Below are 12,234 nucleotides of genomic sequence, written 5' to 3' on the forward strand. Positions count from 1 at the left end.
TTTGCTTATCCTTGACAGATACGCGTATTTCGTCTACAATGTGCAGACTTCTTCAGTGTCTTGTACAAGACACTGAAGAAGTCTGCACATTGTAGACGAAATACGCGTATCTGTCAAGGATAAGCAAATAAAGTAGTGGAATTAAATGGAAAATACTAATCCTTCTCTCTCTCATTAAACAAATGGATCATTGGTGTGTAGTAATGAAAGGAGCTCGTTTGCCTAGCGACAAACTGACTGACCCAAAAGTGTTAAAGTGACTATAATTAATAAAAATACCCTTCATATCACATCTTTAGGTAATCGTTGTAAGCGCCACAATTCATTCATGAACTTCTTGTTGCAACATGTAAAACGTACTTTGTCTCAAAAAACCGCTTCTTGAAAAACAGTATTTGAAACTGAGTGTTACATGACAACGACCGATCTCGCCACTGAGCAAGAGCATCCTTTGCAATCTGCCTCGACCAAATTGAAGGAACGCACTAAGCTCTCACTGTACCAAAAGGCATTTCAACTCTCCACATTTTAGAATAACATAAAATTGAGACATTCTACTTGTTACTTTCTAGTTAACTATCCGTAGAGAGAAAACAAAAATGAACCCATTACATTTTCTATGCATTTTCCTTTTGTTAGTATATTTAGCACAACCAACAACCGGAGCAGAACCACTTTTCTGCCCAAAATAGTTTACACCGAACTAGTGCGAATGTCTGAAAAATCCCACACTAAATGATTTCGGAAAAGAGACAGACCCGATGTTACACTTGAATAAACTTTAATAAAGCCAATATATTACGCCAATCTCACAACTAGAGAATTGAATATAGATATCACTTACTTCCACAGTTTGACCACTCCATCCCGGCTGCTCGACACCACGAACGTCTGCTTCGATGTTCGGCACATCAACATATCACTGATCACATCGTGATGTCCAGGAGCAGGCATTTCAGGCCCTGATCGCGGAATGTCCTCCGAGCCAGCTCTGGCATTCCTGTCAGGTCCACCGGAGCCTCCGCCGCTGTTGTAGTGAATCTCGGAGATCACTCGGGTGCCATCGATCAGACGGGATCTGCGAAATAAATTTAATGTAAAGACCAAGGAAAACTTTTCAAGAGTTGTGCCTTACTCGTAGGAAATGTTCGACGTGGACAGGTAATCCCTCGGAGCGGGCACTACAAGAGAACAGTTTTCTACATTTACTGGGTCCCAAGAGCGAATCCGTTGGTCAGTTCCTCCGGTTAGCAGGAACCCGTTGCCATCTACTACGCCGGGAAGCAGAGCGCACACGGAATGTGAAGATACATTAGCGTTCGACAACGGTGGACTGGAACTGGCCCAGAATGCCTGCTGCCGATGGCCGGTCTCGATATTCCACACGTAGACTTCGTTATTCCCCTGTGAAGCAGATACCAACCAGGAAGGTTCCGTAGGGTGATGCGAAACTCGTCGAATTCGAGAATCGTGTGGATGTTTAATCTCTGCGATTGGTAGTCGGAATCGTAGATCCCAGCAGATGTGTCGACCACTGCTGGTGCCAACCGTTAGCCAAGAACTGGTTGGATCTACACAGAATGTAGTGATGACTCCTTTCCGAAGGTCGCTTTCCAATCGCCACGCAAAGCCCGGCATACGGATATCCCAGCCAACCAATGCTCCGTAGAGTGTTGCATACACTATTACACTCTGTGCACCCTGATCTAGGGGTTGCATTTCTACGACTGGGCCATCGTCTTGAGGCTCCCCACCGATTCGATCAACCCGGGTGCTGGAATCTAGATGCCGTGCCTGCTGCAGTGCCATCTTGCTTGAATTTGTGTCAATCTTCAACAGTAGCAAAGCGCCATCTTTGCCGGCAATAGCCAACGATTGACCGGCGTCGCACGCGGCAATGGCATGCAGTGGAGTGTTTGCATGGTACGATTGCCGCGAGCGGTTGATAGACTGCTGTCCGTCCAGTTTGTTACAGTCCCACAGACGTACGGTGGAATCGATCGAAGCAGTAGCAAACAGCGAACCGAACGGTTTTAAGGTAGTCATCCGGCTGACGGCTGCCTTGTGCTCATGTAGATGGGCTACGATCGTTCCGTTCATTTTCCAACCGGAGGGCAGAGGATGTGCATTGAACGCTGGGTCTCGATGTTCCTTGTTTAGGGCGTACGAAGCGTACCTAGTTTTCAACTTGTTGAGAAGCTGTTCAAACTCTAGTCTACATTCGGCGGAGCGTTCTTGCATGGCAGTTCGCTCGGGCATGCTGTACTCTACCAGACTGGAGGTAGGCGTTGGCTGTGGCGGTGGGGCCAGATTCGCTACGGCCAGAACCGACGTAACCGAATCGTTGGACGGCGAAGTCGGAGAGGGGGAATGTGAATCTACGGCGGTGAACATGTGCTGCCATTCTTGTGTTACGTCCGAATCGCTTTTGCGCTGTTTGTTTTTCGTGGTGTGATCGGGCTTGTTGGTGCGATCGCAAAGTAGAATTTCGCGAACGTGAGCCGGTTTCACGTCCAGCGATATTCGTCCGTTGTTGTGTGGCAACCGAGTATCCGCCAGTTTGTAGCGGTGCAGTTTGATCAGGTGGGCACTCATCGAAAGTAGCTGCGATTCGATCAGGTCGGTAAGACCTTCGGTCGAAAGACGTCGGAATAACTGGGCGGGAAGGAGAAGAGATTGTTTAATTAATCTTCGATTATGAACTACTTGCGAAAACGTTTGAAGTGATGTTACTCGTGTAAATGTGATCTAAAGCATGTAGTTATAAGACCGCATTGACAATCTACATATTTCCATTCCTACCTGACGTAATAGAGAAAACCGGAGCAACAAAAACTTTGTACTTACATTCTTCATCTGCGTCGTCATCTCCCCGTATTGCGGAATGAACCCATCACCGCACTTGCTCCGGGCCACTCTTCGTTCCCGTAGCACCTCTATCAACTGATTGATATCGTGACACTTGACCACAGCATCGTAGATACTCCTGGGGATCGGAGCCAGCAAGCAATCCATCAACAGTTCCGGTTTCTCCACCTGAATGAGCGGACTCTTCAGGTGGTTCGCAATGGATGGCATAATTTTGCACTGAACATCGAGAGCATTCAGCACTCTAGCCGACGTGGAAATTAAACCAACAATCTCGTGGCGTATCCAGAGATTCGGGTGGTTCAGGTAACATGCACATTCCGCAATGAACTCGATGATTCCCGGTTTCTGGATCAGTCCGAGCTCGATCAAAGAGGTGGTCGCTCGAATCGCCTTCGAGATAACGAATTCTTCCGGGTCGGTTAGCCCTTGCTGCAGCAGAGGAATCAGCATGGGAGAGCAGTGCCAACCGACAAAGGCAGCCACCCCTACGATGCAATCGAAGAAGGATCCTCGGAGGCTTTTGTCCTCTTTGTCGTTTAGAAAAGTTATCATGTGGGAGAGGATAACATCGTTTGCTTTCTGGCGACCGAAAAAGACGCACAACTTGGTGATGCCCGATTCCATGAGCATTTGCTTCACGCTGGGCTGTGGGTCAGTGAGTAGGGAGAGCACCGATTGGTGAAGCATCTCGTGAAGAGCGCTGAGTTCGGTTTCATAGTGCGGTGCCGGGTGATTTTCGGAACTGCAGCTGAATTGACACTGCTCGAGGAATCCAACGGCGGTCTCCGCCAGGGAGGCGATATTCTTAGCATAGGCTACTCTCACCATTGTGGAACTGTCAGTTGCCAGTGGAGCAATTGCCGGAAGGATGTAGTCTGGAAACACGTTGGCATCGCTCCGCGAAAGGTTCTTGACCAGACCTAGGCATAAGGTTAGGGTGTCTAGAGCACTGACACGGACCCGTGGAGTGGTGTCCTGCGCTAGATGAAGAATGTACGGGAGGATGCGATCCAGGATGGTTTCGGAAGTTGTATGCTCAGCAAGGTTCTGAAGGACTTCTAATGTTGCCAATTTCGATCCACAGAATTTCAGACCTACATCACAGGAGAAAGAACCTTTTGAAGACAAAGTCAGTTGGGAAATTTTACATGAAAAACCTACCTCGAATGCAAGACGTAACCACAGCCGTGATAAGAATCAGACCATCATTGTCGGCCTGCGGCTTGAAGTTTTCCGGATTCTCTGTTCCCCCGTAATCAATATGCTCAACTGCCTCATGCTGCTGCGCATCTCCACCGGTGACAAACTTAACTATCTGATCAATATCCGAATGCAATCTGGTGATCTTTTCGTCTGCAGGAACAATCGGAATCGTCGAAAACATTTGCAGGTACGATTGCAAAAATGAGTAGAAGTACTCCGGGAAAAGCTTTCCCCGCTCTTGGTCCAGGTAGATCTCCGCCGACTTACGATCCTTTGGATTTGGGCTCAACATCGATTGCAGCAAACTTTTCAACCGATCATTGTCAATGCACTCCAGATGCTTGTTGACCATTTCTACTTCCCCTCGACGATACGCTAAAAGCTGAGAAAATTCAAACGGAGCAGTTCCCTCGGTCCACAATTCCAACAAAGCACACCCAGCGGAAAATATATCCATTTCGGGTTGAAGATTACCAGTATAACAAGGTCCGTCTCCCACCAGGGGACCATCCGGTTTCGATTCCCCACTGGCCGACTTGACAAATCGTTCCGGAGCAATGTAGCATGTCCGTCTGCGACTTGTGTCGAAAAAGAAACTGTAGTCCGCCGGGTTATCCTCCGGGAGGGATGTCGGTTTGAAGGAGGCAAAATCCGACAGCAGAATCCAATTCCAAGAGGTTATCATTATGTTCTCCAGCTTGATATCTCCGTGGCAGATCTTCTGCTTGTGACACTGATGCATGGCGCACAGGATTTGGAACGTGATCCATTTCTTCTCGATCAGCGTCAAAAAGGGACGGGTCGAAACTCGGTCGTACAAACTGTGCTTCACGTACTCACGGATGATGAGACAGGCCCGTTCGGTTGTCTACAATCCAATCAGTAATAATAATTATGCTACACTGGGAATAAAGAAATTTATCACAATCTTACCAACACTCGCTGAAACGGTAAACAATTAACGGCATTGGCTAGGTTCTTCTTGATGTACTCTATCTTATCTACGTGCTGCTCCAGTGGCAGCGATGGATCATGTTTCACGAAAACTTTCACCACCACCAGACCTTCGTCGGTTTTGGCTCGTGCCACCTTCAGGAACCTGGTACTGCCCATTCTGAAAATCGTCCCCATTAGCAATCATCGAGTTGCGTTTTCATTGATTTAATACAAACCCCGATTCATACTGCATATCGGATTCGAAGGATCCAGTTAGGTAGTGCTCGACGGGGAAAATCTGCGACGGAGCTAGACCTACCAACTGGTTTCCCATTATGTTTGAAGCGCAGCTGACCGTTCACTGTTTCCGATGCACGATACCGATGATTTGCGAATTATTCACCCAAAATAGCACTGACAAAAACGAGAGCAAATTCCGCTTGTTGTGATTACTCGTAAATAAAAATCTGTTTTGATTCAAGTGGTTGTTGTTTTTATTGTACGGGTTTGGCAGCTGTCAAAATGAGAAATGAAGCACAGTCACTGGTCGCTCACCGCGCTCACCGCACAAACAGCTGATCGGGAGAGAAGTAAACAAACTGACGCGAGAGAAAGCTTGGTAAGAGCGTGAGTACCGTGCGGAGTTTTGAACGATTTCGTAGGGACATCAAACAAAATACCATTGACGTCAGGCAAACACTGGAACTTCAGCTCGGATTAAGAAAGACCTGAGCAGTAGGAAAGAGAAACTTTGATTCATTCGCTCACTTTTGACCCATTCTCTCTTGCATTTTCTTACGCGGGTAATTGATGATAGTGTGACCGTTGCTGAACACGCGTGAAATATTCGCCACGTGACTATGACTATGATGGTGGCGCTATGCAAGGATTATCGTTACACAGCTGAAATTTAGAAAAAAAAACACTAGCGAAATCGATTTTACTCTCGTACTATACATTGTACATATTGGCTAAAGTAGTGCACTGTAATCGCATAATGATGCGCTGTAAATCGCACTACACCCGACACTATGAATAACGTACAGAACAAGAGTAAAATCGATTCTCGCTAGTGCCGGTTTTCAGCCCTAAGGGTAATATTATCGTTTGAATTGGTCGGTATCGGTGTTTGTTAAATTATAATAACAGCATCTTATGCTTCATGTTAGTTGAAGCTACATTTCAATTTACTCCAAGTAATTATTTAGAAAGTTGCTTTATAAATAGAATAGCATATTCTTATCCGTGTTTGAGAGGTTCTAAAAATCAGTACACAAAAATTGTTGAAGTCTTTGGTGATTTTCAGTAAAATATTGTAATTCTGTCAGAAATAAGAATTGCTGGGAAATTCATCAGCATTATGTTTCTGGAAAGATTGCTGATTTTTCTTCAAGTCTAAAATCAGCAAAAATTCGCTCTCAAAAACTGTCTACGTAGTTTATAAACAGCCCTACAGGCAGTAGTAATGGTTATAATTCTTAAGTAGTTCTGACTCAGAATCAATCGCCTCAGCTCGACGAAATCAGAACATTTTTTTGCGTGTATGTATGTGTGTGTAATATTTTTTTTTTCAATTCGTGTTTCTCGAACCGAATTGAACGCAACAACAGCCAAATGGAAGGTATAGTATTGTAAACCTGTCGAATGCTATTTAATATTTTTGGTATCGGTCAACTGGTTCCAGTGATATGGCCATATCATGTTCCGGTTAATACGGGTCGTGAGTCTATAGTTGCTCTTAATCGTTTTAAACCCCTCAAATCATATGATAATTCAAAAAGAAGATCATGGTGGTCATATTGAGCGTACAGGACCAAATTGACAACATGCGGGCATGTACCGAGTACCTCAGGGGAAGTGACCAGTTTCTTCTTACTAGAACCAAAACCCGTCATGCGACATTTATAATCAAAAAGGAATTCAAAAACAATTGCAATGGTGGTTATAAAAAGAGCTCAGGATCACTTTTTACACATCCGAACATGTTCCGGGTACACCTTGGGCATATGACACATGAAATCATTTCTATTTTCAACATTCTGGGACTGGGGCTTGTGAGATCTTAGACTTTGATTTTTTTTGATGCACTGGTTACATAAAAAGGAATCAATAAGTATCAATGAGAACGAAAAATATGTGTGATTCTGTGTAAGATGTTGATTTTCGAAGTTCGTGATTTTGTTATATATTGGAGATTGCAAAAAATAAAAAAGTCAAATGCTTGAGACTTTGAAATTAAAAGAAAAATGTGTTTAATACTAGAATCCTTAGAACATAAGGTAATTCAGATTTTAGTTATAAACAAAAGTTAAAGTTAATATCAAAAGCTACAAAAGTTTCATACATCATTAAACGGTATCCTGTCGATGAAAAAAGTTAGAGGCAAATGAATGTAAATGAATGCATGAAATTAATGTAAATGATTTTCCATCCCTGACCGCAGGTGCTTGACATCATCATCCATGTGGAATATTTTGTTTTCATGCAGTGATTCGGCTGGTGCTTCCATATATTTTTGATGAGAAAAATTAAGATTTTTAAATTTGTTTCAGCGGTTATGATCTTCCGGATTTTTAATGTGTGTTTATTTCACTTGCAAATCAGTTCAGATCTGTAGATAATGGAAAAATAAGACCACTCCCGATGAAAATTTGCAAGTTGTGCAATAAAATGTACATTATTTTGAGTTTTTAAAATCGTCATTATGATGTAAACAAATGGATAAGCCCATCAATGAAGAGAGCGCTAGCCGATTTTGAGAGGAAATTAATGTCATCCAATCTATTTGTTTACATCATAATGACGATTTTAAAGCCGGCACCGGCGGTGTAGTGGTAAGCGTGACTGCTTTCTAAAACTTCGATGGGTCTGGGTTCAATCCTAGCCGAGGTCGGTGGGATTTTTCTGAGGCATAAAAATCTCTGGTCACGTCTTCCTTTGGAAGGGAAGTAAAGCCGTTGGTCCCGGCCCATGTGTGTTGAATGGGTGCGATATCTTACGCCGGTGTGGAAGCTGCCTTCCTGCACATTCGATTGCAGTCAATGGATGGCAATCGATGTCCGTTGGTGATTGGCACTAGATTGCGGAACAGAGACCGACGTTAAATAAAGGAAAGAAGAAAGACGATTTTAAAACCTACCACAACACATCCAACCCGGTCTATACAAGGTATTGAGATCTAGCCCTCACGTATGTGTTGGTAAACATTGTGGGTGAGGATGACCACGACGTCATAGCAGTCGAAAGCAAATTTGTGAAATATGAAGTACAGCAAATTCTAGATATGTTTGCATGATGATTGCGCTAGCTTGAAAGCTTTAGTAAAGTATCCCAGAAATATCAGCATGCGTTATGTATTTTTATAGTAACTTCTTAGTTGGAAACGGGCAAAAACTCAACATTAGGCTGCCTTTTATTGTATACAGTGTGCTAATAAAATAATCAATGCATTATCTCAACATTCAGTGGAAAAACATTCATACATTTTGGCTTCATACAGCAATTATTCTATAATTCATATTCAATTTCCAATGCTGATAGAAACAAACGTTATGACGTAACTACCAGCGCGTTTGAGCATACGAAAGAAACAAATCGTGCGAAGCCGACTGAAAGCCGAGTGAAAAACGAACTGCACCAATACGTACAGGCCATCAATTCCACACCTTGTATAGACCAGGTTGCAACACATCGCTTGTTCAGCAGAAAAACGAGCAACTTTTTGATTCACCGATATGTTTGCACTTTCCCTTCTGTTCTGTGCCGTCAACCAGGCCCCTGCCCACATACAGCGGGCGAGTCGCCAGCAGCGCGTCCACGGACCGCCCGGTGGACGGGGTGGACTTAGGCAGAGAGCCCCCGCGGCGCTATTTGGTCGCCTTTTGCGGGCCCCCGCGGCGCCGGCGCGCATATTTGCAACATTTGAGGCGTGCGTTTTGCGTGAGGCGAAAACGATACCTGTCAAAAAACTGATCGTTTCGGCCATTTTGTTCGCCATTTGTCCGCCCCCACCCGCCCGGCGTGCTCCACGGAATGTTCACCACCATTTTCTTTTTCAATGGGTTATAGCAACAATCAATACGAAACTAAAGAGTTAAAATTGGCTCACTACTTGACTAGCCTATTGGTCCCAAGCAAACGATTAACGTACCCCATTCTAGTCTAAATTCTAGTACTACACTATGTTTGTTTTGATTCGCTATAAAAGTTTGACAGGTAAAATGAGGGGTTATTGGTTTTTCCTATGTTTCGAGGGGTGAATCGATTAGCTTGGGACCGAAGAGAGTACCAGAGCTGAGCCAAAAAGTTGACCTCGTTATTTCAGAACCTTCTAGTCTTAGAGTTACCTCTATGGTTATAGCACAAACGAAGTGACAGACGGAGCGGCTCGAAAACTTTGGTGACTAACCTGCTATTTCAATTTTTCAGTGTATTACATGGCAACACCGCTACTACTGGATTGTACCACATGGCAACACTACTAGTGGATTGTATTAGCATTATCACACAGAACAGAAGGGGAAGTGCAAACAAATCGGTGAATCAAAAAGTGCTCGTTTTTCTGCTCAACGAGCGATGTGATGTGGTAGCGTTCCACATAGGCTTTCTATGTGCACTCACACTATCATAGCATGCTGCCTATCTTAACTACAGGCCGAAGATGCCTTCTACCGCTAGGTGCGCTAGTGTTCGCAAATGACCAGTGGAGCCACTTTCTGATTTGAAGTTCCACTCCTGTGATTATCACCAAATGTATTAGAATGTTTTGGTTCTATCTCTTTCACTCTACTCAAAACTGAAATGCATAAAAAAATGACAAAATGATACACTCTTTGCACACTGTCAAAGAATCATTGTACACAAAATCAACTTTGTTCAAATCAAAACAAAAAAACTAATCCATCTGGTGGATGATGGCACAAGCTTGCAAGAAAATTCTATTACAGTGAACCACATTATTTTAATGGATTTCTTCGCCAGTTAGTCGTCTGTCACTTCGTTTGTGGTTATAGCATAGAGGTAACTCTAAGACCACTGGGTCCCGAAAAAAATCATTATTATTTTTGGCTCACTCAGTACCAGAACAACGGTCCCAAGCAGTCCCAAGCTATTTCACTCACCCCTGCATGTTCTGCATGAATCCACACACCCCTGATGTTATCTGTCAAACTTTCATAGCGAATCAAAACAAACATAGTGTAGTAATAGAATTTCAATTAGAATAGGGTACGGTAATCGTTTGCTTGGGACCAATAGGCTACTAAAGTGGTGAGCAAATTTAAAATCGTTAGTTTCGTATTGATTGTTGGTTATAGTGTAAAGGCCGGCGCACAATGCATACGTTTTCGGGTTTTTTTACAGATAATGCATGGGCTTACTGTCAAAAAACCTGAAAACGTATCTATTGTGCGCCGGTCTTAATAGCAGAAGCTTCGATTGACACTGATAGCACAAACGAAGTGACAGACGGAGCGGCTCGAAAACTTTGGTGACGAACCTGCTATTGCAATTTTTCAGTGTACCACATGGCAACACCACTACTACTGGATTGTACCACATGGCAACACTACTACTGGATTGAACTAGCATTTTCACCAAAAGTACTAGAATGTTTTGGTTCTATCTCTTTCACTCTACTCAAAACTGAAATGCATAAAAAAATGACAAAATGATACGCACTCTTTGCACACTGTCAAAGAATCATTGTACACAAAATCAACTTTGTGCAAAACCAAAACAAAAATACTATTCCATCTGGTGGATGATGGCACAAGCTTCTAAGAAAATTCTATTACAGCGAACCACATTATTTAAATTGATTTCTTCGCCAGTTAGTCGTCTGTTACTTCGTTTGTGCTGATAGCTCGACTTTGTTTGCCTTTGTTACTTTCGACGTAATGAAAATTTGCTCTTGAATTTAATAAAAATAAAAATAGTTTAAGCATAAACATGACTTCATCAATAAACTTTATTTATCATTTTTTTATAATTAACATATAAGTTTACTTTTTATTGAATAAATCTTAAACTAACAATAATATCTTACCAGCTAAGTCAACCTCATCATGCGGCACATCAAATTACATGAGAATTCAATTACTAGTTCAATGGAACACAAATTTAGTTCCAAGAACCAAAGTGGCCACATCCGGACATATTCCAGGTGTCCCGGGGAAAGAAGCCAACATCTGATAAGGATCAAACTCATCATGCGACAAATCGAATTACATGAGAATTCAATTACTAGTTCAATATAACTCAAATTTAGTTCCATGAACCAAAGTGGCCACATCCGGACATATTCCGGATGTCCCGGAGGAAGAAGCCAACATCTGATTAGGATTAAACTCATCATGCGACAAATCGAATTACATGAGAATTCAAATACTAGTTCAATGGAACTCAAATTCAGTTCAAAGAACCAAAGTGGCCACATCCGGACATATTCCGGGTGTCCCGGGGGAAGAAGCCAACATCTGATTAGGATCAAACCCATCATGCGACTTATCAAATTACATGAGCATTCAATGATTAGTTCAATGGAACTCAAATTTAGTTCCTAGAACCACTTTGGCCACATCCGAACATATTCCGGGTACCCTGGGGGAAGAGGCCAACTTCTAATTAGGATCAAACCCATCATGCGATACATCAAATTATATGAGAGTTCAAAGACTAGTTCAACGGAACTCAAATTTAGTTCCTAGCACCACTTTGGGCACTTCCGGACATATTCCGGATGTCCCGGGGGAAGAAGCCAACATCTGATTAGAATCAAACCCATCATGCGACACATCAAATTACATGAGAATTCAATTATTAGTTGAATGGAACTCAAATTTAGCTCCAACAACCAAAGTGGCCACATCCGGACACATTCCAGGTGTCCCGGAGGAAGAAGCCAACATCTGATTAGGGCCCATGCATTAATTATGTCACGCTAAATCGAGGAGAAATTTACCCCCCCCCTATCGTGACGTTTTTCCTATCCTTAATGCATTGCTTGTCACAAAATCTTAGACCCCCCCCCTAGAGCGTGACATAATATATACATCAACCCTTAGGATCAAACCCATCATGCGACACATCAAATTACATGAGAATTAAATGATTCGTTCAATGGAACGCAAATTTAGTTCCTTCAACCACTTTGGCTACATCCGGACATATTCCGAGGAGGAAGTAGCCAAATAGTCAAATACCCATCAATCTGGGTATTTTTAG

General features: G+C 43.1%; 1 protein-coding gene across 1 annotated transcript; it reads right to left on the reverse strand.

Annotated features, from left to right (window-relative positions):
* Positions 1 to 764: 764 nt before the first annotated feature.
* Positions 765 to 5,470, reverse strand: Vps15 (vacuolar protein sorting 15). Its single transcript, XM_065217757.1, has 6 exons — positions 5,247 to 5,470; positions 5,008 to 5,188; positions 4,033 to 4,942; positions 2,848 to 3,965; positions 1,136 to 2,655; positions 765 to 1,078 (listed from the first exon to the last, which is right to left on the reverse strand). The coding sequence occupies exons 1-6, from the start codon at positions 5,342 to 5,344 to the stop codon at positions 841 to 843; spliced, it is 4,065 nt and encodes a 1,354-aa protein (XP_065073829.1). The 5' UTR covers positions 5,345 to 5,470; the 3' UTR covers positions 765 to 840.
* Positions 5,471 to 12,234: the final 6,764 nt, after the last annotated feature.

This window comes from Ochlerotatus camptorhynchus, unplaced genomic scaffold (assembly GCF_037179485.1).
Source record: "Ochlerotatus camptorhynchus isolate MF236.1 unplaced genomic scaffold, CSIRO-AGI_Acam_v1.1 ptg000079l, whole genome shotgun sequence".
In the NCBI taxonomy this organism is placed as follows: domain Eukaryota; kingdom Metazoa; phylum Arthropoda; class Insecta; order Diptera; family Culicidae; genus Ochlerotatus; species Ochlerotatus camptorhynchus.

Bases quoted from the DNA above. Each gene is read 5' to 3' on its own strand.
- Vps15 (XM_065217757.1), bottom strand. From the start codon at position 5,344: ATGGGAAACCAGTTGGTAGGTCTAGCTCCGTCGCAGATTTTCCCCGTC. The intron at 3,966-4,032 runs GTAGGTTTTTCA...CCTGTGATGTAG, and splicing joins GGTTACGTCTTGCATTCGAG to GTCTGAAATTCTGTGGATCG. The intron at 1,079-1,135 runs GTAAGGCACAAC...TTTATTTCGCAG, and splicing joins ACGTCGAACATTTCCTACGA to ATCCCGTCTGATCGATGGCA.